Source organism: Panthera pardus, unplaced genomic scaffold, assembly GCF_024362965.1.
Source record: "Panthera pardus isolate Hobbes unplaced genomic scaffold, ASM2436296v1 HiC_scaffold_26, whole genome shotgun sequence".
In the NCBI taxonomy this organism is placed as follows: Eukaryota; Metazoa; Chordata; class Mammalia; order Carnivora; family Felidae; genus Panthera; species Panthera pardus.
In genome coordinates, this window is record NW_026526832.1 from 5,294,544 (window position 1) to 5,320,901 (window position 26,358).

Sequence of the window (26,358 nt, forward strand, 5' to 3'; positions counted from 1 at the left end):
CAAAACCGTGATCCAGCTCTGTGGTAACTGGTTCTTTTGGCTTCATGAATGGTAAGCACCTCGCCTTGGTAATAGACATTTGTCGCTTTCACACTAGTTTAAAGGGCTGAGTGGATGTGCCACGTTTCATTTAACACATATCGACTGTCGGGAAATCACGTTGTTACCAGTTTTTCCAGTATCAGGAACGGTTCAGCCACCGACCAATCTTGTAGCTAAACCTTTGAACACATCCTTCTCTCCTAACGATAAAGTCCCAGGAATAGAACTCCAGGGTGCAAGTGTTAAGCACCTTTAAGGCTTTTCAAAGAACTGCCAAACAGCCTTCGAGAAAGACAGCTTACTCGTCCCTCCAGGAGGGTATCAGGGGTTCTGTTTCCTCTCCATCTTGCTAACGCTGTTTTATAGGCAAACACATGGTATTTTATTGTTGTTTTGATATATATTTCTGAATTAGTGAAGCTGCACATTGTTTCATTATCTGCCATTATTTATATTTTTCTTGTAGGAGATGCCTTCACCTATTTTCAGCCCTGTTGGGGGCCTCTTTTTTTCCCCCTTTTAATTTACAAGTGCTCTTGCTATGTTAAAACACAGCACTCGCACTGTCATACGTTGCCCTGTTTGTTCTTCATTTGGGGTCCGCTTGCATTTGTGCTAATGGTGTTTGCTGTGCCGACGTCTGTCATTGTTGATTTAACCAGATCAAATCTATTCAGGCTTTTGTCTTCATAGTTTCTGCCTTTGACCACAAAATCTTCAGGGTACTATAATGAGCACTCACCACGATGGTTACCATGATGCAGATGTTTTTCATATCCTTCCAGAAAACCATTTGAGGAGTGACTTTTGCAAAATGTACAAGTCTCCCAAAGAATGCAGTCAGACAGAGTACTTCTGCTAACGAGGTAGCCTGCACGCAGAAAACAGAGACTAAACACAGCGCCCCGCCTCTTGGAGGTTCAGCTTTAGCTCTCTCGCAACCCTCCCAGCCCCCCCCAAGCCACCTTGATGCCCCCTCCAAGAATTAGCACTGTCCCTTTTGACTGCGGCAAATTGCAGTCAAATTCTGTGCTAGTTGGAATGGTTTCTTCCTCTTAAGAGGAAACCTGCCCTTGAGTCACGAATCCCATGACCCAACAGGCAGGGAGGGCTTCCTGGGAGGGGCTGGATCAGCAGGCAGAGCACCCAGAAGGCATTTCCCCAGAAGACGGGAGGTCTGGGACGGCAGACACAGGCATCTTCTGTGCTCTCCAATTTCAAGTTCATATTTAGAAAAGGCATCTAGAAGTTCAGTTTCTCTAACAGGAGAGTAACCTCCCAAAGACGTGTTTTGAGATGTGGGTCATTCCTTAGCCATCAGTGCCACTGCCATCCTCCGCCCGTGTGTGGCTGGTTTAGAGGAAAGAAGGGAGGCCACTGAGACCCAGTGCCAAGTCCTGACCGTCTCCTCTGTAGGTTACAGGACACCAGCTCCAAAATCCCTACAGGCAGCTAGACTGGCAGCCTGTGATCGCAGCCCGGGCTTTCCTGTGATTCCCTGAGGCAGTAACTCCTCCCCAACAAGGACACTTGCCTTCATCAGGGGGTGAGGAGGGTGGCACAGTATGAAGAGATGGGGAGACTGGGCCCTGAAAGCAGCACTTGACACAGTCTTCCCCTCCCCACCCCAGCCTTCATGGGTCCTGGGCGTGGACATGGGCTACAGCCGCTTCCGCACCGTCTAGCCCTCAGCCTATTCATCCTCGAAGGACTCTAGAGACTCCCTGTCAAGGCCAGGCTTGCAACAGGGCCTGGGGCAATTCCAAGACACCTCTGCTCAAAATAAGATGTGCTTGGTAATGCTGCATCTGGGCCAAAGCCCCCCCATGACACATTCGATTCTAGAGACCAGAGGTCCAAACACCGGCTGAAGGAGCACCCTGAACTCAGCCAGCCTGAAGCTGTACGTGACCAAAAACAAACGGAAGGGTGAGGACTCGGGAAGAGAGGCAAGGGGCTGAGCAGACAACCCCAGGGAAGTCTCATCGCGTCCAGAGTGGGCCGTGCTAGGGAGGGACTGACCGTCTGGGTCTCTGAATGCACAGCTCTGCTTCTCCCAACTCTGGGGTTTGTTTTGATAGTCACTGGGCTACAAGTTTTCTATGCAGAGACTTCACTAATTGTAGCCTCTTCATCATAGAGAAGTGTGTTACACCATCACTTTGGTGGCCCCCGGTGAACCACGCTCCCAGTTTTCAGCCCCGTGTGCAGCGTCCTCCCATGTTGACTCGGGGCTCCGGCATCTCAGGGGCTTTGGCCGAGAGGACATCAACAAGCTGACGGAAGTGGAGGCTTGTACACTCGGATGCTCCTGCTTGGCCCTGCTCCTCCCCCACTGGGAGAAACCTACACCACCTGCAGCAGCTGCGTAACACAGCAGGGCACTTGGTCCACGGCTCCAGCCAGGCAAGCTCCCAGCTCGCGGCCAGCAGCACCTGCCAGCCTCCAGAGATCCACGGAGCTTCCAGATATTGTTACCCCAGCTAACGACACAGGAGCAGGAAATCTTTCCGGCCTGGGCCCACTTACCCACAGAATCAGGGGAGGTAATAAAGATAGGGGTCAGTGAACTTTATCTGTTGAAGGACCAGACCGTAGATATTCTGGGCCTTGCCAGTCACCCTGTCTCTGAGACAACTGCAGGGGCAGCATCAAGTCGGGAAATTAACATGAGTGGATCATCAATTACATACTTGGACCGAGCCAGAGTAGCTGGTGAATTTGATGCGACTACTCAAAACCGTACGTGATCAGCTGCTAAGTGCCAATAAATAGTGATTTAGGACTACAAAAAAAAAGCTGGAAACGTGGCAAGTACAACAAGTTGTGTATCACACTAAATTATGACATTGTCTACTCGCCCTTTCATGGATACGCTCTGAAAATATCACTTGTCTACCCAATTCATCCCTGCGGACACGGAAGACAAAAACCTCTACTCCTAAAATGCCTTATAGGGGCGCCTGGGTGGATCAGTCGGTTAAGCGTCCGACTTCGGCTCAGGTCATGATCTTGCGGTTCGTGAGTTCAAGCCCCGCGCCGGGCTCTGTGCTGACAGCTCAGAGCCTGGAGCCTGTTTCAGATTCTGTGTCTCCCTCTCTCTCTCTGGCCCTCCCCCGTTCATGTTCTGTCTCTCTCTGTCTCAAAAATAAATAAACGTTAAAAATAAATAAATAAATAAATAAATAAATAAATAAATAAATAAAATGCCTTATAATTGAGACGGAAGCATCAGCTCAGCGAGTAAGCAGAGTTCTTCCAAAAAACCCCAGCAATGAAAATAAAACCTCATCCAAGGCACCTGTGTGGCTCGGTCAGGCAAACATCCCACTCTTGATTTTGGCCCCAGTCATGATCCCACAGTTCATGAGTTTGAGTTTGAGCCCAGAGTCAGGCTCTGCACTGACAGTAAGGAGCCCGCTTGGGATTCTCTGTCTCCCTCTCTTGGCCCCTCCCCTGTGCACACACAGGTGCGGACAAGCACCCTCTCTCTCTTTCTCTCTCTCTCTCAAAATAAACAAACATTTAAAAATAATAATAAAAGAAAACCACACTCGTATTTATTGAAATTTGGAAAAAAAAAAAAAAAGGAAGAAGGCATGGGGCCCAACTCATCAATGACAAAGTCTGGTTAGCCATTTTGTTTTTAATCCTTACCAAGAAAGGCAGGGGAAACAGTGCCGGTTCTTCAAACAGGGCGAGAGAGAGGTCGACGCAAATAAAGAAGTAGATGGCTACTTGCATTGTCCAGTGGTTATAAAAATAGTAAAGTCTGAAGATGAAAAGAATAAAGGTGTTTATATACAAGGAGCAGGAGTTACACAAAACTCACACTTCCCACTAAAAGACTAATGGTGGGCAAAATACAAAACAGGGCTCTGGCCACATTTCCTTTAAATCTTAGGGAGCAAGGGACAGCACTGAATTGAGCGCACATTACAAAACACTAACAGAAAAAAAAAGGCAACAATAGTATCGCTTCTCAAACCACAGTCTCTTAACCGTCTCAAGCTATGATCAGTACCTCCGGCATAGTGGTTGTGACCGTAATAAAAAGAATACTTTCAGAGGACTTTGACCAGTGACCGGTCAGGGGGTGGGAGAGAAAAGGCATGATTCTTACGAAAAGAACAAATATATGGAATGCATCAGAAGGCACCAGAAAGAAAAAGAACAAGTCTTTTCGCCTAAGTGGCTCTAAGAGGACAACCTTGTCTACGAGGAAAGGATGATGTGATTCACTTCAGATGCCCTATCTCCTGCTCTATATGTTAGTCATGTACTCATTTATCTGTCCTTAATGTATTTATTGAGTGCTTCCCTATGTGTGAGACACCATGCTCTTATAACTTAAAAAAAAAAAAAAAAAAAGCATTGGATGTTAGGATTTTATCCAAATCTCCATGCCTTATCCTAGAGACTTCTCAAAATGTTTGTGGAGACAATGTCTTCAGTTTGGGTTCAACTTCAAGACTGGTAAGTACTAAAGGACAGGTTGCTCTAGGAGACAGTTTAATACTTTATTTACCTGATGGCCCGAGGAGACGTTTCAAATGGAACATTTCTGTTGTACTGGGCATCAGAAACATAGGCAGCTGCCAGGAGAAGGTTCTGGTCCTCCTTGGGAGAAAGTAAGGAGAGAACAACTATCAGAAGAGGAAAGGGCACTTCTCTTTTTCATGTATATGAACAAAAGGAAACCCTCCTCCCTCTCTCCCCGCACCACCTCACTCTCGCCAGAGGTAATCAACCTTCGGAGTACTGTATGTGCTTTCCTGGGCATTGGGACCTGAGGTGGGGCTGAGACACAGGCACGCTTAACCTTCCTGAATTCCAACTGTGTGCCCTGTAATGTGTGCTCTCAGAGTAAGAAACGAGAAAGCACTGAGTAGTACGTATAAACGTACTTAAATGGTACATTTATACAAACATATATAGGGCTATATACACACAAACAGATAAACACAAAACTATATTTAGGGTACTTGATGAGTGGTTAGAGTGTTTTTCAAGGGTAGTAAATAAATAAATTATTGCCTTTTTTGATGACTTTTGAAGCTAACTCCTTCTCAAGGTATGAGCCCCGCTCTACATATACACATAATTTAAAAATAATAAGGGGCGCCTGGGTGGCACAGTCGGTTAGGCGTCCGACTTCAGCCAGGTCACGATCTCGCGGTCCGTGAGTTCGAGCCCCGCGTCAGGCTCTGGGCTGATGGCTCGGAGCCTGGAGCCTGTTTCCGATTCTGTGTCTCCCTCTCTCTCTGCCCCTCCCCCGTTCATGCTCTGTCTCTCTCTGTCTGTCCCAAAAATAAATAAAAAACGTTGAAAAAAAAATTAAAAAAAAAAATAATAATAATAAAATTATTTTCATATGGTCCAAAGCTTATTTTTCTCACTCCATATATTCTGGACATTTTTTTTTCATGACAATATATACACACCTACCCTGTTCTTTTCAACAAATGCCTCTTCCTTTAAGTAGTGTCTCCCTTTACTCTCTATTTCAAACACAATTACATTGGATTTTTTAAAATATGTATTACACACAGACACACATGCATATCTTTGTGCCATATGAGTGTGCTTGTAGGACACAGCTGAACTTGTGGATGAAAGGTCTTTGCATTTTTTTATTTTGATAGATACCACCAAATTGTTTCCCCCAAAGTTACACCTTTGATATGACTCTAAATAGTACATGAGCACCATGTTTCCTGCTTCTCGCCAACATTCTTATAATTTAAAATGATTGATAATATCCAACCAGCCAGAGGGGCATCTTGAGATTTGACTTTACATCTCCTCATGACCAGTACAGCTGAGCCCCATGGGTGATGATTCACATTTCTGATTCTGTATAAATGAGATAAAGAACACATACAAACAGACTAGCTATTTAGACCTTCCTTTGTCCTCTAGGAGGAAAAAACCCCGATTATCCATTCGATTACCAGAGTTACCTCCTCAAAACACAGGACATCGTCCTGTATGGACTGGAATGGAGATCTACCATTGGTAAAGCAAGCCAATTTTGCAAATGCATCTAGTATTCAGAGAGGTCAAAAGATTCCAAACTTTGGACAAAAGTATATATTTGTACACACTGTAGGACTGCATTTCCTAAACTTATTTCATATTGCAACACTTAAAAAAGTAAGTCATATTGCATTAAAAAACACAAACATTAGTTACTAAGATAGGTCTTTTAAGAGACATTTCACCAAAGAAGATATATATATATATATGCATGGCAAATAAGCACATAAAAAGATGCTCAACATTTTTAGTCATGAGGGAAATACACATTTAAGCCACAATGAACTACCACTACATATCCACTAAGACTAAACAATGTCTAAAACTGAAGACTGACTCTACCAAGAGCTCACATGGATGTAAAGCAACTAGAACTCTCACACAGTGTTGGTAGGAATGGAAAACGGTTCATTTACTTTGGCAAACAATTTGGTAGTTTTGGGGCCACTCTGTTCCTAAGCATTTACCAAAGAGAAAGAAAGCATATGTCTACATAGAGACTTTACATCCAACCCAAGAATGTGGCTATGTGAGAACACCATTCCGAAGCTGTATTCAAATATTTGAAATAGTTGAAAACTAGAAACTTGAGAGGCGAAAACCAGAAACAACCAAAATGTCCACAGATACATGTATGGGTAAACAAAATGTGATATATGTATGCCATGGAAGACTACTCAGCAATAAAAAGGAATGAATTCCTGATAAACACAACATAATGGATGGATCTGAAAATAAGTTTTCTGTGAAAGAAGTTAACTCCTATCTCCCAAAGGAACACCTACTACACGAGTATATAAAACTCTAGAATATGCAAATGAATCTATGGTGGCAGAAACCAGATCAGTTGCCTGGGGACAGGGGGAGGAGGGGATGGAGAGAGGGGTGGGTTGCAAATAGGCATGAGGAAATCCGTAAGGGTGATGCAATCATTACCTTGAATGTGGTATTACTATCACAAGTGTTTTCCTTGTGATATCAAGGCTCACCAAGACTCATCAAACTACACTCTTCAAGTAAGTGTAGTTTAATGTATATAGATCATGGCTCACTAAAGTGGTTAAAAATTGCCCCAAAACAAAGATAAATGTTTTGATTAAAAATAGATGTGGAACAAAAGTCTCAAAGATGAATTAACCACTGTAAGAACCCATCACCTCCTGAGTCATGTGCATTCTCAGGGCTGGTGCAGCAAATTTTTAAAAGCAGGTTATTAAACACTAAAAAGTACCATACAAATGTGTTAAACACTTAACACACGTTTTTCTTTTACATATTAAAAACATTTTAGTAGACAATCTCTTAATGCCAATTATTTTTCCATTGAACATCATGAACACTGAGGAACACTAGAGTCCCCCCAGGATATGCTCAGAAATCTATTTTAGATATAAAATCTCTGTCCCCGAGATTTTAAGAAAGTTTCATTAAGCCTCGTATCAATCATACTGGGACAGCAAAGAATTAAGATATTAAGGCCTTCATTTAAAAAATATATTTAGGGGGTGCCTGGGTGGCTCAGTCAGTTGAGCGTCTGACTTTGGCTCAGGTCATGATCTCACGGCTCGTGAGTTCGAGCCCCGCATCGGGCTCTGTGCTGACAGCTCAGAGCCTGGAGCCTGTTTCGGATTCTGTGTCTCCCTCTCTCTCTGACCTTCCCCCATTCATGCTCTGTCTCTCTCTGTCTCAAAAATGAATAAACGTTAAAAAAAAATTTTTTTTTTTAAATATATATATATTTAGGATCACTTCTCGGCCTTTTGGCTAAGATCAAGTGTAAAAAACATATTTAGGGGCACTTGGGCAGTTCAGTCAGTTAAGTGTCCAACTCTTAATTCCAGCCCAGGTCATGAGATCAAGCCCCATGTTTATAGATACAGATATAGACATAGACATAGATATATTTAAAGCAAAATCTCTTAAAGCCAATTTAATTGTTCCCAATTTAAAAAGATGATGCTACTGGGGCACCTGGGTGGCTCAGTTAGTTAAACGTCCAACTTCAGCTCAGGTCATGATCTCATGATTCGTGGGTTCAAACCCCATGAATGGGTTCAAACCCCTGTGCTGACAGCTCAGAGCCTGGAACCTGCTTCAGATTCTGTATCTCCCTCTCTCTCTCTCTGCCCCTCTCCCGCTTGTGCTCTGTCTCTCTGTCTCTCTCTCTCTCCCTCTCTCTCAAAAATAAGTAAACATTAAAAAATATCTTGGGGGGCGCCTGGGTGGCTCAGTCGGTTAAGCATCTGACTTCCACTCAGGTCATGATCTCACAGTTCGTGAGTTCGAGCCCCACATCAGGCTCTGTGCTGACAGCTCAGAGCCTGGAACCTGCTTCGGAGTCTGTGTCTCCATCTCTCTGCTCCTCCCCCACTCGCACTCTCTCTCTCTATCTCAAAAAAAACAATTACTGAAAAAAAAAATGATACTACTAACATTCTTTCAGTCCCAGTGAAACAGTTTGTCCGCACAAAAGGAGTTTGACAATTGTGGATTTGAGATGCATCATCCACATGGCCTCCAGGTAGAAAACAGAAAAAAAAAAAAATGCTCACCAGCAATCCCTCCTCACCCAGCTGGGCCCTGGGGGTCACCTCCATCAGTCATCACCCAGGCTCCCCATACTGAATGAATGATATAAGCACCGTGGCACCTCTTTCAACTCCCCCCTTGCCATCTGAATTCATACCTGTTATGTTTAAATATGCTGACACTTTCACAACAGCAAATTTACCTTTATATTGTTTCAGAGTTTTCCCATCCTTACCTATTGCATTTCCGACATGTCTCTTTTCAAAACCTCATCTGCTCTGTCTTCTGCTCCTACCTATCTTCCCTCTCTCCATCCTGTTTGCGTGCACCTTCTAAGGGTCCTTCCCATTTTTCCTTGGGAAGAAGTGCTCTTAACAGGCAACCTTACTATAATGGGCATTCTTACTGGTATTAAGGTCATTGGTATCTTTCCATAAAACAAATCATTTTCATCCAACCCAAGAACGGGCTTGTGTCAGACATGCTGTTTCAAAACTGCATACTTCAAGTTTACATGGGAACCACTGCCCATATCTACCATGAAAACAGCAAAGACCAAATCGCAATGCCTCCCCCCCCATGCAGCTAATAGATGGTTTTGCACCTCAAAGCAGCAGCCCCCACCTAGGGAAGGCACCAGTGGCTGCCAGGGGAGCAGTTCTAGAGCTCCCACCGCTCAGACCACCGCCTTCAGAGCTTTGCTTGTAAAGCTCTCGTTGCCCAGACCAACCACATCAGAATCTCAAGGAGGTGAGACCCAGGCTGAATTTGTAAAGTTCCCTGGGGGTTCCAATATGCAGTCAGGATGGAAAATCACTGGTCTAAACGTGGCCATTTTACTACTGCTTCTTGTATGTTTTGCATCTTCATGGTGCTATGGCAATAACTGACTTCTCTTGACTTTCTTTTTCTCCTCTTCTCGAAGCTGTGACATTTCCTTTCCTGTCCCCGAGATTTAAAAATGCGTTTAAGATGTTTGTGTTTTCTCCTCTGGCCCTCTCAACCCTGTAAACCTGCATTCTGAGGAAAGGTGAATAACCTAGAATCACTTAGGGAGAGAGGGAAGAAAATGCACAGGGCAGGGTGGGAGGTGGGGGAGGGAATCATCATTTCCAGAGGCTCTCAGTAGAGAGCAAGGAAGTTCCTTCCCTAAGCCCCCAGTGTAGGAATAAACTGGAAGCTCCAGATACCTTTAAGTCAAACAAGAACCTTGACGAAGCTGTTGACAGAAGTGCTTTGAAAAAAGCCGATATGCCTTATTTAGATATAGAAGAAAATTAACCTAACCACAACCTAAGGTAAAAAGAAGTTGCCATAAATTTTAAGGAAAATTCCCTCATCTCAGTTTTTCCCTCACTACAAGGACTGTACTTTCTGTCTGCCTCTCTCTCGGCCTCCCTTCTTTCCCCCCATAGGTTACAAGCACACGGATGCCTGGAACAGAGGTGATCGGTGCTTTCCTATCCAACTCCCATTCAAAAGCTTCTAGTGACTTCTCTTTGCATAGAGTGCCCACAGAATCAAATGTAAAATCTCTGGCTTGGCATTTAGGGGCTCCACAATCTCCCTTCTCTGACTTCTCTTTACACAGATTGCCCACAGAATCTAATGTGACATCTCTGGTTTGGCATTTAGGGGGTCCACAATCTCCCTTGTCTCCAACTTTGTCACCCTCAATTCCCTACAGAAACCCTCTTCTCTGGCCACAACTCGTGGGTGTGCCATCCACGGCCCCACCACCAGCCCCACTTCCGTGCCTGATCTCTTGTTCACGTAAAAACCAAGAGTATCCTTTCTAGAACTTTCCTTCTTTGGGGGCCCATCTCAAATCTCACTTCCTCTACGAAGACTGGAAATACCAGAAGTTTCCATTTCCAAGTGGAAAGACTGCCAGCAGAAGTCCGGGCTGTGAAGTATGTTGTGGACATTTCATATAAAGAAACAGCTAGCTGCTAAGGGTAAGCTGGGGCATAGCAGTCACGGGAAGATGGGTGAGAGAATAGATGGCAATTAGCTGTTAGTATAAACACCTCACGTCCCTCTGTGCAGAAAGACCAACAACCTGCAGGCCAAGGGCAGCCTAAAGATGTGTTTTGTTTGGCCCAGAGAGTGCTTTATGGACGCTGGCTACTAATTCAATTTTTTTTGTTTTTCTAAACTGGAGCTTACCCAAAAATTTGAACTTCTGGTTTCTCTTTGAAAGGTCATAACATCTGGCAATGCTGGGCTCTATTTCAATACGCTTTTGCTACCCACCCTGATACTCAGGTCACCTAAATAAACACTCATTATTTTTTCCAAGTTCGGTGGGTCAGCCAGGCAGCCCATCTGGTCCAGGTCAACTCAGCTGATCTGTATGGCCATCTGGAGGAGATGGTCTAGAACAGCCGCACTCACGTGTCTCAGCCATGTGCGCCAGGCAGCAGGCTGGCCACGGCTCTTCCACACGTCGGTGGTCAAAGGATTCCCAGGAGCATCAGGAGGGCAAGAACCGATGCTCAAGTGTTTTTCATATCCCTGCTTGTGTCACATCTGCTAATGTCGCATTGGCCAAAGCAAGTCGCCTGGCCAATGGTCTCAAGGGCTGGAGAAATCGACTCCACCTCCTGATGTAAGGAGTTGCAAAGGCTCACTGCAAATGGGGCCATGTCCAGGATGGGAAGAGTTTGTGGCCATTTTTACAATCTGTGATAGGCCGTGTAGCCACAACCAACCGGAAGTAGATAACCGTGGTCTTCCTGGGGCAAAAAACACGCCCTCCGTGTCACCACAAGCCCCACTCTCCTCCCCAACTGAGTCATTCCCACCTAGGCCACTGGTTTTATGTTCCTCTCTGGCCCCTGTGGACACTTCAGTTTAAGACTCCCTGATTTAACCAATACTCTCCCAAGCCTTCCCGGGTACTCCCATTTTCCTCCTGCAAAAAAAACTTCTCTGCAAATCACTATAAGGCAACACCGGGAAGACCAGAGCCTGAAGACACGGTAATCTAAGACTTGAAGGAAAAGGTTTAAGAATAGGGAACATTCGAAGAGAAGCACATAAGATATTAAGAGGTGATCACGAAGGTCACAAAGTAACAGCATACAGGACATGGGCTCTCAACCTTGGCTGCGCTTTCAATACTTGGGAGCTTTAAAGTGACTGTTACCCAGACCATACTCAGACCAATCACATCAGAATCTCGAGGGCTAGGGCCTGCCTGAACCCAGATACGCTTCTAAAAACTCCCCAGGTAATTGTAACCAGCAGTAAGGGTGAGAATCACTAGCATTGGATTATTTCAATTTCACAGCTGGAACTGTTGGGAAAAGCACCAAAGGAGTGGATTGCCATTTTAGAATCTGCCAAAATAAACACCAGGCAGAAAAAGGTTCTAAAAAACTGCTTGAAAGGAGAGGGTGGAAATGGCATTTCAGATGACTAGGCAGTTTTTTTATTCAGTGACCCAAAACTAATCATGCCATCGTAGCTACCAAGTGTCTGAGGTCAGAGCCTTGGCTTAATGACTCAATCATCGCTGTTATCTCGGAAAATGAGGGGTTCTGCTGAGAATTACCAGCTGGTACCAGGCTCCTCACCTTTTCTGCCTGCTCCCCTGGGCTATTTTCAGCCTTCCTTGAATTTCTTGAGGTCTCAAATTACTCGTGTCTTTACATTCTTCTCTTATTCAGACAAAGAAACATTAAATACACACAGGGAGGATATGGACAGTCTCAGGCTACAGTTCTTGCTACAGAAAATTCTGGTGATCACAGGTCCATCATTGTGCAGAAGGAGAGGGGCAGGGCCTGTTCGGTCAACCAAGAATCCTTCCCCTCCTCTCTCTCCTTGACCTGCCTTCCTCTACCTGTTCTCTTAAGGAGACGTGGCAGAATTCACCTGTTATAAGTGGCCAGACCAGCAGGCCAAAGACGCAGGCCAATGCACCAGGCGGGTCTTTTAAATCCTACGCCACAGAGCCTGCCCCGTGGGCCCTCTTCAGCAGGCTACAGGAGCCCACTGAGGAGAGGCAGGGGCTTTACCAGAACAGCCCAGAGCTGAAGAGGCCAGCTCAAGGAGAAGAAGGGACTAAAACACCCTTCACCTCCCACACACTTGCACAACCAGAAGGAAATCCAGCAGGTATGAATGTTCCCCGAGAAGCCTGGCTGTCATTACCGTGGGCCAGGCACAGTGCCCTGAGCCTGACTGATACGGCCTTCACACTCCTCTGAGGTGGGTGTGAATTATCATCCCACCTTACAGAGGGGGAAAACAGAGGCTCGACCAGATCATGGGCCCCCCCTCATCTTGTCATTCACAGTTAGGGTTTCCTGAATCAAGCGGGGGCTTCCTATCACTGGAGCTCTGCCTCCCTCTCCGCTCTGAGTGCTTGTCCAGAGAAAGGCAACAGTCCAGGAATGACTGCTTGGAAGCTCCACGTCTTCCAAAGAAGTGCAGAGCTGAGCACATCTGCTTCGTCCCGCGGGGATCAGAAGAGCCGGCGCTGCATCAGCACTCCCAGACCCACATCCTGCAGCCTTCTTCCCGGGCGTTTCCCTGCAATGGGACCCTCGGATGTTTTCCTGCCGCCATGGAGCACAGTGCGGCGAGCACGGGCCACCCAGACCCGGGGACAGGCGGGGACGCGCTTCATTGGTCTTGGACCCCCAAACGGAGCCCGGGCGCCGGTCCCAGCACGGGCCCCGTCCGGGGGAGGAGGCTCCGGGCGGACTAAGGCGGCGCGGGGTTGACAGCCCCCCTACCGACTGCAGCGTGCAGGGCTGCGGCCCGGGGCGCGGATCCCGAGAGCCGCGGCCGCCCGTGCGCCTTCCAGCGGAGCAGCGCCGGGTGCCAGGGCTCCCGCGGCCCAGAGGACGGAGTAAGCCCCGGGGCGGAGGGGCTCTTCGCCCGCCTCCCCACACGGGGCCCTCACTCCCAGCGGCCGGCGCCGGCTTTGCGCGAGGTCGCGCTCTACCCGGGAGCTCCGGGGGTGTCCGCGCGGGGAGGGAAACCTCGGGGCCGGAGACTCTGCCGTCGGCGCACGCCGCCAGCCCTCGGGGCGTCCTGCGAGCGCGGCGGCCGTCGCCCCCTTACCTCCTGCGCGGGCGGCTCCTCCGACGGCTGCCGGCGCAGGCGGCGCACGCCCGCGGCTCGGCCAGCCCCGGGCATCTCGGCGGCGGCGCGGCGGGCCGGGGTGCGGGAGCGTCGGGACCGCCGGGACCGCCGCGGCGGACTCTGTCCTCGGGCCCCCGGAGGCCCGCGCTGGGCGCGCTCCGCTCGGCTCTTCACGTGACCGCGGAGGGGGACGGCCCGCGGCGGCCCCGAGGGCGAAGGACCGGGGGTGGCGGGGGTGGCGGGCGCGGCGGGCTTCCAGGCTCCGGCCCCTTCCCCGCCCGGCCTCCCGGCCGCGCTCCGGAGCCAGGGGCGGGGACGCGGAGCCGGCGGGGGCGGGAGCGGGCCGCCGAGGGGGCGCCGGGGACGAGCTCCGGCTGGTGGCGGCGCGGGTTAGAGGCCACCCTGGCATAAGGCCCCAACCGTGTGCCGTGGGCGCACCAGCAAAATAGTTGGTCGGAGAAGTCAATGAGTGAATGTAGAGTCAGTGGCTGCCACTGGCGAGGGCCCAGTAAACGCGGATTCCCTCCCTCCCCGTCCTCGTGGAGACCCCGGGAAAACTGGGTGTGGACTCAGTGGGGCCTCCCAGGGCAGATACTTTCAGGGAGGGCGCACAGACCCTCCTCCCTTCCCCCAGGGTGCCCCCAGTTCCAGCTTGGCCAGGAACTCAGTTTTGCCAGAGCTGATGAACTTTCCAGAGAAAGAAAAAATGCAGATTTTCATGAAACTGTTTCTGATTTTTTTTAATGTTGTCATGAATTTATTATGATAGTACACATAAAATACTTGAGGCCAATTCTTGGATGAGCCTTGGCCAGCAGGGCAGGTGGCCCTGGACCCAGTACCAACCGACTCCGCTGACACTTCTCAGAGAAGGAAAAGCCTGGCAGGGCTGGGACTGGCCCTGGTCACCCAGCAGGAAGCCTGGTATCCTCCCAGGTGGTTCATCAGGACCCTGTGCTATAGGTATTGATGGCTGCCAAGGTCCAGCTCCAGAACTGAAGCATGCAGAATCATGTCCCCCACCCCGGCCTTGGCAAAAGTTTCCACATCCTAATCCCTGGGACTGTTACTTTACTCTCAGAAGAGATTCAGGTCACTAATCAGTTGGCCTTAAAATACAGAGATTATTCTGGATTATCTAGGTTGGCCCAATGAAATCACATGAGCCCTTAAAAGCAGAAGAGAAAAGCAGAAGAGGAGGTGAGAGATTGGAAGGAAGCCCAGGAAGGGCTCAATGTGCCTGGCCAGGATGCTAATACCTTGAAGATAGAGGGGAACTTCAAGGAACTGAATTCTGCCAACGCTCTGAATGAACCTAGAAGCAAATTCTTCCCCCACAACCTCCAGAAAGGAAGACAGCCAGGCCCACTCCTTTGTGTCAGCCATGTGAGACTCGGGGCATCGTCTCATGTCTATATATTGTCTCATATGAGATACTAAAAGGATGTTGCTTTAAGCTCCTAAATTTGTGGCAATTTGTTACACCACAGTAGAAAATGAATACAGGACGCCAGCCTGCATTTCAATGCGAGAGTCCAGTTCTGGCCGTGAGGCTGGCCTGCAGTGAGAACACCATGTGGCCCCTGTTCCTTCGTGGGCATGCCAGGCACTGGTTGCCATCACCCACCTGCTCTGATTGTCCCCACACAGTTCTAATATCACATCCCCTGCAAGCCCTTCCTCCACTTCTCCCAGCCTGTGGGTCACTTCCTCTCTGTGGTCCCATGCTCTTCATGAAAACAACCACAAGCTGCCTCAGTTCTTCTATTCTTATATCCCATCCCACCCCACTAGGCCACAAGCACCTGGCCGAGGAGGGGGCAGAAAACTTTCATCGTTGAATCCCCACCTCCTGGGGATGGTAAGTAGGTGAAATGCCAAAGCAGAATTCACACCAGCTTGTCACGAATGACCCGTGTCTACAGGATGTCTGAAATAGTTCTTAGAATGTTTATTGTGAGGATCACCATAAAACTCTGCATGCTCTTGAGAAAAGACAATTATTCTGTTTCTATCCTAAGTGGTGACTGATGGCATGTAAAATGGCATATCTTTTTTTGTATAATGTAAATGTATTCACTGTAAAGAGTTGAAACAACTAATCAAAGATAACCACCATTAGCCAGTTTTGGTGATCTTCCTTCTCTACATCTCTCTTTACCTGCATACACTTGAACATGCTTGTGTGCAGCTCTGTGCAAATGAAAAGTACTCCTACCCTGAAGACACTGCTGACCCCCGACCTACTACCCACACCCTGCCGACCCAGGAACCCAGACTCGGTCAGGCCGCCACCCCATCTCCCACTAGAGGATGATCCTGTTTGGTTTAGGCCAATGTACACAGGGTGTTTTCCTGGCAACAGTTGATCGGTCTCAGGGAAATATGTGACTCAAGTGAGCTCAGCCTGGCTAAAAAGAAGCTATGGCCCCCAAGGAGAGGCTTCTTTCTCTCTCTTCCCTCCCCTTGTCCTATGAATGTAATATAAAAAACATGCATTCCCAGCAGCCACTGGCAAGCACCTTACAGTCACCCTCTGGTAAGGATGACTGTGCAAGGTGGCACAGTAGACAGGTGCAAGCAGCCGGGTCTCTGATGGCCTCATGGAAAGACTAGATTTTGGCACCTTCCTCCCCAGAACCACCTGACCTTTGAACTTAGAATTACGTGAGCTATATTATACAGCCCAGGAGACAGAATGAACTTGGTCTGTATGGCTGATAGGAAAAAAATCTACAAGATGTTAGACGAGGGTCGGGGGAGTACCCTCCATAAATTTTGGTATCTTTTGTATAAGTTTTTAAAGGATGCATATACCTATATTTTCTGATAAATGAATAAAATATTTCCCTAGAAGCATCCATAAGGAAACTGTCATCAGTGCTGAACTTTTGAGCACACAGCAGGGAGTAGAAACTTGAAGGGAGAGAGACCTTTTCCTCTTACATTTTCCTACAAGGTTTCATTTTTCACTATATTTCTATTTTACTTTTATGACAACATACAGTAAAATCAACAGGGATGTACAGATAGAGTTTAAATAGCAATTTTGTCTATTTAATGAAAAAAAACCCATTTTCTATAATGGAAAAAAATTAAAATTCCAGTAGTTGCACCAGAGAAAGCCTGTTCCTGGCAGCATCTCTCCTGGTGGAGAGAATGCACCCCTGCGGGGTAAGAATGAATCAGATTTAGAAAGCACAGCCTTTAGATGCCAATTCCCTAAAAGCGCACCCCGTAACAGTCCTTTAAGGGTACTGTAAACCTTTCCTGGGGCTGTCATAACAAAATACCACGGACCGGGGGGCTTAAACAATAGAAATTTGCTTTCTCATAGTTCTGGCATCTAGAAGTCAAGATCAAGGTGTTGGAGGGTGGGTTTCATCTGAGGTCTCTCTCTTTGGCTTGTAGATGGCCGTCTTCTGCCTGTGTCCTCACAATGTTTCCTCTGTGCATGTCAGCATCCAAATTTCTACTTCGTACAAGGACAGCAGTCTTGACTTTGACATATGAATCTGGTTGGGGGGGCGGGGGGGGGGCACAATTAAGCCAATAACAGGCACTGATTACCATCCCCACTTTAGAGCCAAGGAAACAGGCTCAGAGAGGAGAATCAACGTGCCCCAGGCCACACAGCTTCAAAGTGGTGGCACTGAGGTCACAGACCCAGAACTACTGGCCCAGAGGCTCGGAATTACCACTCTGCTCTGTATAGGAGTAGCTATTAGGTAGTTTCCATTGAGAAAGTAAAGTAAGTCCATATTTAACCAAAGGATCTGCCTAATTCTGTTTGCCAGTTATCTCCTAGAATCCCATGAGATTTGGCACAATGTTTTAAACACTGCAGTGCAGTGATCAGGATATAAGGGTCATAGTTGACAGTAGAGGGTGAATCTTCTCAACTCATTGACGTGCCAGTGCACCTGCAAGGCCCGCACTGTCTTTGACCCCTCTCTTTCTCCTTCCTCTTATTCCCTCTGTCCCAGCCTCATTGCCCTCCTTTCTGATTCTCAAACATTCCACAAGGGCTTAGCTCCAAGCCATTCCCTGAACCTGGGTTACTCACTCCCCAGCACCCACCTGCCCAACTCCCCATCCATCCCTTCTAGTGTTTGTTCAGATCCCACTTTCTCAGGGAAATGGGCCCTGACCATCTTACTTAATTCTTCAATCCACTCCTGCCCTCCTGCTGCCCTCCTTTCCTGATCTTTTACTTTCCTGCATTGCCCTTATCACCTCTGCCATGCCAGATTATTTTTAATCTCTTATGTTTCTTATTTAGTGTCTGTTTATGCTTGATAGAGTTTAATCTCCATAAGGGTGGAAATCTTTATTTTGTCCACAAATATTTCCCAAGCTGCTGCAACAGTGTCTAGAAAATAGAAGGTTTTCTAAAATTTTTTTTAATGTTTATTTATTTTTGAGACAGAGAGAGAGACAGAGCATGAACAGGGGAGGGTCAGAGAGAGGGAGACACAGAATCTGAAACAGGCCCCAGGCTCTGAGCTGTCAGCCCAGTGCCCGACACGGGGCTTGAACTCACGGACCGCAAGATCATGACCCGAGCTGAAGTCGGCCGCTTAACCAACTGAGCCACCCAGGCGCCCCGAAAATAGAAGGTTTTCAATAGGTATTAGTTGAGTGAGAATTTTTAGAAGTGGTGGGAAATGGTTTCAATCAATCCCTTGCAATTAACCACAGAAAGGAGGGTGTATGAGGCTATTCTGTGCCTCAGGTTCCAAAAGGACACTATTTTCTCAAGGCTCCCTCCTCCCCTCCTTTAGGAAGCCCAGAGCCCCATTTTGTATCTTGCCTGTGCCCTGATGGGGAGATGATCACTTGTTTATTCTCCCTCACACAGAAGGGCCGTTGCCAGAGCTGCAGTCTAACCTAGCTATGTATCCTTGGAACCATGAGAGATTCCAAAAATAAAGTCTGCAGCCTAAAATGCTGGTTTGTTAAAAATCGAGAAGTTTATAAATGGAGGCCCAGTACTAGAAGAGAAAAAAACTATAGGGACAGAAATCTAATCAGTGTTTCCCAGGAACACTGGAAGGAAGGGATTTCGCTGCAAAGGGATCATAAACTTTCGGGGTGTTGGAAATATTTTATATCTTGATTGTGCTGGCTCATACATCGGTCACATCTTGTTGAATTATAAAAAGGGTAAATTTTACTGTGTGTCAAGTATGCTTCACTAAATTTGACCTACAAAGATACTATGGAGGTGGGGCATCGTGTAAGAACAAGATGTAACAGGACTGGCCATGAGTTGAGGAGGATGAGTGATGAGTACACCTACCTGTTTCTGTATATACTTGAAATTTTCCATATTGAAAATTTTAAAATAAAACGCATCTAACAAATACATGCAAGCAACAGAAAGCAATAAAACTGTACTGAAAAAAACTAAAGAGGATTGGTTTTCAATAAGGGTATCAAGACCAGTAGGTGGGGGAAAGACCGCTCACTTTAACAAATGGTGATGGAACAAGTGAATATCTGCATGTAAAAGAATGAAAGTGGGCCTGGCTGGCTCAGTCGGTTAAGCATCTCACTCTTGATTTCAGCTCGGGTCATCATCCCAGGGTCGGTTAAGCATCTCACTCTTGATTTCAGCTCGGGTCATCATCCCAGGGTCGTGGGATTGAGCCCCGTGTTGGGCTCCGTGCTGAGTGTAGAGCCTGCTTGAGGTTCTCTGTCTCTCCCTCTGCCCTTCTCCCCTGCTTGCATATGTGCTGGTTCTCCCTCTCTCTCTCTCTATCTCTCTAAAATAAATAAAACAAAATAAAAAATAAAATAAAATAATGAAAGTGGACACTTAATTCACTCCACATATAAATATTAACTCAAAATGAATCCAAGACTTACATTAAAAAGCTAAAACTATAAAATTCTTAGAAGAAAGACACAGGGGCAAATCTTTATGACCTTGGATTTGGCAATGGGTCCTTTAATATGGCACCAAAAGCACAAACAACCAAAGAAAAAATAGATAAATAAAAAATAGGTAAGTAAGACTTCATCAAAATGCAAAACTTTTGTGCATGAAAGAGCATTATTCACTGAGTGAAAAGGCAACCCATAGAATGGAAGCAAATACTGTATCTGAAATCACATACAGGTATCCTCTGCTTTTTGAATGTTATCAGGCCACTTAGCTTTTTTTTTTTTTAACATTTATTCATTTTTTGAGAGACAGAGTGTGAGATGGGGAGACGCAGAGGGGGAGGGAGATGGAGACACAGAATTTGAAGCAGGCTCTGAGCTCTGAGCTGTCAGCACAGAGCCCGACACGGGGCTCGAACCCACGAACTGTGAGATCACCACCTGAGCTGAAATCAGCGGCTTAACCGTCTGAGCCATCCAGGCCCCCCCAGGCCAGTTAGGCTTTTTGAAAGACCTACATTAGTACCTGTTTTCACTAACCAAAGAGGATTTTCATTTTTATGAAAAAGATGAAAAGCAAAAATAGCATTCAGCATTGGTTTTGCAATGAGCTGTTGCAGAGGCAGTACGTAGCCCAAGCAGCGAGGGTGTCCCTCCCAAACTCCTTCCGTAGGAACTACACTCAGAGTCTCAGCATCCGGCCACCATAGTTATGAACTCTTTCTTTGAACATAAGTGCTTTATCTCAACTTACTTTGTACATCCATTAGCAAGATGTGTCCTAAAGTATCTGAAAAGCCTGAGAGATTATTTTTGGGCCCAAGAACACTCAAAACTTTTTCCATAGAAGTTGACTTTTAAACAACATGGGTATGAACTGTGTGGGCCCACTTATACACAGATTTTTGGAGGGATAAATACAGCATGGTACTGTAAATGTATTTTCTCTTATGACTTTTCTTAGTAATATTTGTTTCTAGCTCACTTTATTATAAGAATATAGCATATAATACATATAACATGCAAAATATGTGTTAATCAACTGTTTATGTTATTGCTAAGACTTCCAGTCAACAATAGGCTCTTAGTACTTATGTTTTCAGGGAGTCAAAAGTTATACGTGGATTTTTGACTACATGGGGGGTTGACGCTCCTCACTCCCATGTTGCTCAAGGGTCAACTATAAATTAATAGTAACCACTTCTTCACTTTACGCCATTTCAGATTTCATAGGAATATTCTGGTTTGGGGTAGTGGGAAAAATCTGTATCTGATAAGGGTCTAGTATTCAAAACATATAGAGAACTCTTACAACTCATCAATAAAAAAAACAAACAGGGGCGCCTGGGTGGCGCAGTCGGTTAAGCGTCCGACTTCAGCCAGGTCACGATCTCGCGGTCCGTGAGTTCGAGCCCCGCGTCAGGCTCTGGGCTGATGGCTCGGAGCCTGGAGCCTGTTTCCGATTCTGTGTCTCCCTCTCTCTCTGCCCCTCCCCCGTTCATGCTCTGTCTCTCTCTGTCCAAAAATAAATAAAAAACGTTGAAAAAAAATTTAAAAAAAAAAAAAAAAAAAAAAAAACAAAAAAACAAACAAACAGGAACCCCATTTTTTCAAATGCTTTGAGAAAGGACTTTTTTTCCAAAGAAGGTAAAGAAATGGATACAACACTTGAAAATATTCAACATTATTCATTGTTAGGAAAATGCAAATCAAAATCACTATGATATACCACTTCACATTCAGGAGGATATCCATAACAAAACAAAAAAGTAGAACAAAGTTGGAGGACTCACATTTCCTGATTTTTAAAATTACTACAAAGCTACATTAATCAGCGTGGTACTGGCATAAGGACAGACAGATAGATCAAAGGAATAGAATACAAAGTCTGAAAACAGAGTCTTGCATATATGATCAATTGATTTTCAACAAGGGTCAAGACCATTCAACGAGAGATGACAGTCTTCTCAACAAATGGATATCCACATGCAAAAGAATGAAGTTGGATCCTTACCTCATACCATATATAAAAATTAATGTGGGGCACCTGGGTAGCTCAGTCGGTTAAACATCTGACTTTGGCTCAGGTCATGACCTCAAGGGTTGTGGGTTCAAGCCCCGTGTCAGGCTCTGTGCTGACAGCTCTGTGTCTCCCTCTCTCTCTGCTCCTCCCCCACTCACACTCTGTCTCTCTTTCTCTCAAAAATAAACATTACAAAAAATTTTAAAAATAAATAAATAAAAATTAGCACAAAATGGATCAAAAACCTAAATGTAGGAGATAAAACTATAACATTTTTAGAGAGGAACATAGGGAACATCTTTATGACATTGGATTTGCAATGATTTCGTGGATATGACACCAAAAGTTCAGGCAACAACAAAAATAGGTAAATTGGACAAAATGTAAAACTTTTGTGCCTCAAAGGATATTATTAAGATTGTAAAAAGACAACCCCCAGGATAGGAGAAGATATATGCAAAGTGTATATCTGATAAGGGATTAATATCCAAAATATATAAAGAGCTATTAAATTCAACAACAAAAACAACAAAAAACAACCCAATACAAAAATGGGCAAAAAAAACCTTGAATAGACTTCTCTTCAAAGAAGATATACAAATGGCCAATAAGCACATGCAAGTATGTTCAACATCATTAATAGGGAAATGCAAATTAAAACCACAATGAGATACTACCTCATACCCATGAGGATGGCTATTAGAAAAAAGAAAAAGAGAGAAAGAAAGAAAGAAAGAAAGAAAGAAAGAAAGAAAGATAAAATAAGGAAGGAAGGAAGGAGGGAGGGAAGGAAGGAAGGAAAAGAAAGAAAGGAAAGAAGGAAGGAAGGAGGGAGGGAAAGAAAGAAAGAAAGAAAGAGAGAAAGAAAGAAAGAAAAAGAAAGGAAAGAAGGAAGGAAGGAGGGAAAGAGAAAGAAAGAAAGAAAGAAAGAAAGAAAGAAAGAAAGAAAGAAGGAGGGAAAGAGAAAGAAAGAAAGAAAGAAAGAAAGAAAGAAAGAAAGAAAGAAAGAAAGAAAGAAAAATAAAATAAGGAAGGAAGGAAGGGAGGAAGGAAGGAAGGAGGGAAGGGAGGAAGGAAAAGAAAGAAAGGAAAGAAGGAAGGAAGGAGGGAGGGAAAGAAAGAAAGAAAGAAAGAAAGAAAGAAAGAAAGAAAGAAAAAGAAAGAAAGGAAAGAAGGAAGGAAGGAGGGAAAGAAAGAAAGAAAGAAAGAAAGAAAGAAAGAAAGAAAGAAAGAAAGAAAGAAAGAAAGGAAGGAAGAAAACAACAAGTGTTGGGAAGGATGTGGAGAAATTAGAATAATGGTGTATTGCTAGTGGGAATGTAAAATGGGGCAACCTCTGTGGAAAACATGGTGGGGGTTTCCTCAAAAAGCTAAACATAGAATGACCATATGATCCAGCAATTCCACTTCTAGGTATATGTCCAAAAGATCTGAAAGCAGGACTCTTAACATATACCTGGATACCAATGTTCACAACAGTAGTATTCATAATAGCCAAAAGGTAGAATGAACAAACCAAATGTGGTATTTACATATAGTATAGAATATTATTTAGTTGTAAAAAGGAATTAAATTCTGAAACATGCCACAATATGGATAAACGTAAAAATGTCATGTTAAATGAAATAAGCCAGAGACAAAAGGATAAATACTGTATGATTCCACTCATAGGAGGTACCTAGAATAGGTACATTCATAGAGATAGAAAGTGTAAGAGACGCTACCAGTTGTTGGAGTAAGGGAGAAGGGAGAGTGATTCAATGGGGACAGAGTTTCTATTTGGGATGATGAAAAAGATCTGGAAATGGATAGAATGGCTACACAACATTGCGAATGTACTCACTGCCACTTAAAAATGGTCAAAATGGTAAACTGAATGTTATGTACATTTTGCCACAGTAAAAAATTTCAAGAATATTACCTACATTACAGTTCAGTCTTTGTGCTGTAAAATTCTATGGGCCTTGACAAATGCTTAAATTTCTTGTATCCATCATTACCGTATCATATGGAACAACTTCATCACCCTAAAAAGTCCACTGTACTTTATCACCCCCCAGAATCCACTGTGCGTCACCTACTCAACACTTCTCCCACCCCCAAACTTATGGTAACCACTGATCTCTTACCGTCTCTATAGTTTTCCCTTTCCCAGAATGCTATGGAGCTAGAATCGTGCAGCATGTGGCCTTTCAGAGCAGCGTCTTGCGCTTAGCAATACGCATTTAAGGTCAATCCATGTCTTTTCATGGCTTGACAGCTCATTTCTTTTTATTGTTAAATGATATTCCATTGTGTGGGTGGAGCACAGCTTGTATATCCTTTCACTTATTAAATGACATATCAGTTGCTTCCAAGTTTTGGCAGTAATGAATGAGGCTGCTGTAAACATTCATGGGCAGTTTCACGTGGACATAGTTTCAAATCAGTTGGGTTTCTCTTTCATTTTTTTACTCTTAAGTTAACATATAAAATTAACTTTAAAAAGTCTGTAATTTTATAAGTTTTAACACACATACAGATTTGAGTAACCACCACTACCACCAGGATACAGAAAGTTCCATGACCCTAAAAAACTCCCTTGTGCTACCTCTTTGTGTAAAGGTCAAGCCCTTCTCCTTCCTGAACCCTCAGCAACCACTGATATGTTCTCCTATAGTTTTGCCCTTTCCAGACTGTCATACACATAAAATCATATAGCTTTGAGTCTGGTTTCTTTCACATAGCCCAATGCTTTAGAGATGCATCCCTGTTGCTGCGTGCATCAAGAGTAATTCCTTTTTTACTGTTGGGTGTTGTTGGATTGTACGGATGCCCCATAGTTTATTCATCCATTCACCCATGAGAGGACATGTGGGTCTTTTCCAATTTTGGGCTACTATGAATAAAGGTGCTAAAAACATTAATGCACAGATTTGGGGTAAATATAAATTTTCATTTCTCTAGGGCAAATATCTAGGAATGGAATTGCTGGTCACCTGGTCAGTGACTTCACAAAAGATTGATAAACTGTTCTCAGAGTCACTGTGCCATTTTACATTCCCACTGGCAATGATGTGTAAGTTTCCCATTCTCAGAGTCCCCGCCAACATGCGTGGTGTTGTCATTTGAAAAATGTCTTAGCTGTTCTAACAGGTGTGCAGTGTTATCTCATCGTGGTTTTACTTTGCATGTCCCTAATGACATTGCACATTATTTCATGCACCTGTCTCCTGTACATCCTCTCTGGTAAAGTGCCTGTTAAAATCCTTCCCAATCTTTTATGTCTGTTGGTTTTCTAGTGTTGAGTTTTGAGAGTTCTTTATGTATCCTGCATATCGTTTTCATTGGATATGTGATTTTTAAATATTTTCCCCAGTCTTTGGCTTGTGTTTTTATTGTCTTAACAGTATCTTTGGCAGGGCAGAGTTGTGTAATTTTGATCAAGTTCCATTAATAATTGTGCTTTTGGTATCATAATAAGAATTCTTGGCCTAACCCAAGTTCATAAAGATTCTCTGTTATGTTTTCTTCCAAAAGTTGATAGTCTTATGGTTTATATTTAGATCTATGATACATCTTGAATCAATTTTATATACAGTGTGAGTTGAGGTTCAAGGTTCTTATTCTACTTATGGATGTCCAGTTATCCAGCACCATTTGTTGAAGACTGTCCTATACCTATTGAACTGCCCTCCAATCCTGGTCAAAAATCAATTCACCGTATTTACGTGGGTTTATTTCTGGAATTTATTCTGTTCTATGTTGGCATCTTCTAAAAGTTGAAGCAAAGAAAGATCTTACGCCAACTGTACCTGTAAGCAAAAGGTTAACAAATATCCTCTGTACAGTCAAAACTGACCTTGGGTTAACTTTCTAGAAACCTCACAGAGCTGGAGCGTCTACACTCTTTGTGGTAAAAATGAGCCCAGATCGGTAAAGTGCCTCTGGATTACCAGGACCATGAATGGTGTGTAAGTGCCTGGCAGGGGGCCGTGGCTCTGGGCTTCCCTGAGTGTCGTGACATGTGAGCAGGACCTGTGGCCCTGGAGGCTCCGCCTGCAGAACCACGTGCAGGATACTTGCTCCTAGTTGGGACGTGAGCTTGGCCCTGACACCCACCTTTGTGATCTCATTCTCTCACATTTAATCTTCCACTAGGACTGCTCTGTGCACAGCTGCGAGACTACTGCTGAAGAAACAACACCCGACTGCCAGGTCCGGACCTCTATCCTTCTCAGTGAACCCAGCGCCACGCGTGGGCTATTCCAGGTACTGAATAGGATTGCCTCGTGAAACCTAAGACCAGCCGCTGGTGGGCATTACAGTAACCAACTAATTCTGCCTTGTACCAGTTCATGTAATACATCTACTTCACTGTTAAAATACCCAGTGGTCGAGAATATAGATTTGTTTGAGATCTGCGTGCAATTAGAAAAATAGTTATACCTTACTTCCTAATAATGCCTAACCTAAACATCATCCTCTCCTCACTGTAATAGATTTGTACTTGTCTTTGTTCAGTGTCTCAAGGGAGTAAAATAGTCAACATTATTTGCTTTCACCCAGGAAAATTAATAATTCACTTGGACCCAGGAATCCACTGACGCCTCATCACAGTTAAACCAGGACTCAAAGGAGATGCTATTCCCTAGGTGATCGCTCTGACCCTATATGTAAATGAGCTCTTCTGAGGTCCCCTGATGTGATGACTCTAAGACTCACTTTAAGTATCTGCCCACTGACGTGCCAAGACA

The 26,358-nt window shown here is 45.0% G+C and overlaps 1 protein-coding gene across 2 annotated transcripts in view; it reads right to left on the reverse strand.

Moving 5' to 3' along the window:
• LOC109264864 (two pore calcium channel protein 1-like) overlaps positions 1 to 14,179 on the reverse strand; it is a 43,870-nt gene extending 29,691 nt beyond the window's left edge. Inside the window, exons 1-4 of one of the 2 annotated variants that reach the window (XM_053890954.1) lie at positions 13,690 to 14,179; positions 4,571 to 4,662; positions 3,700 to 3,814; positions 785 to 913 (exon numbers count right to left, since the gene is read on the reverse strand). In XM_053890954.1, the coding sequence (XP_053746929.1) occupies positions 785 to 913; positions 3,700 to 3,814; positions 4,571 to 4,662; positions 13,690 to 13,764 (411 nt within the window). In that variant the 5' untranslated portion in view covers positions 13,765 to 14,179. The remainder of the gene's footprint in view (positions 1 to 784; positions 914 to 3,699; positions 3,815 to 4,570; positions 4,663 to 13,689) is intronic. The other variant, XM_053890953.1, reaches the window with a different exon arrangement.
• Positions 14,180 to 26,358: the final 12,179 nt, after the last annotated feature.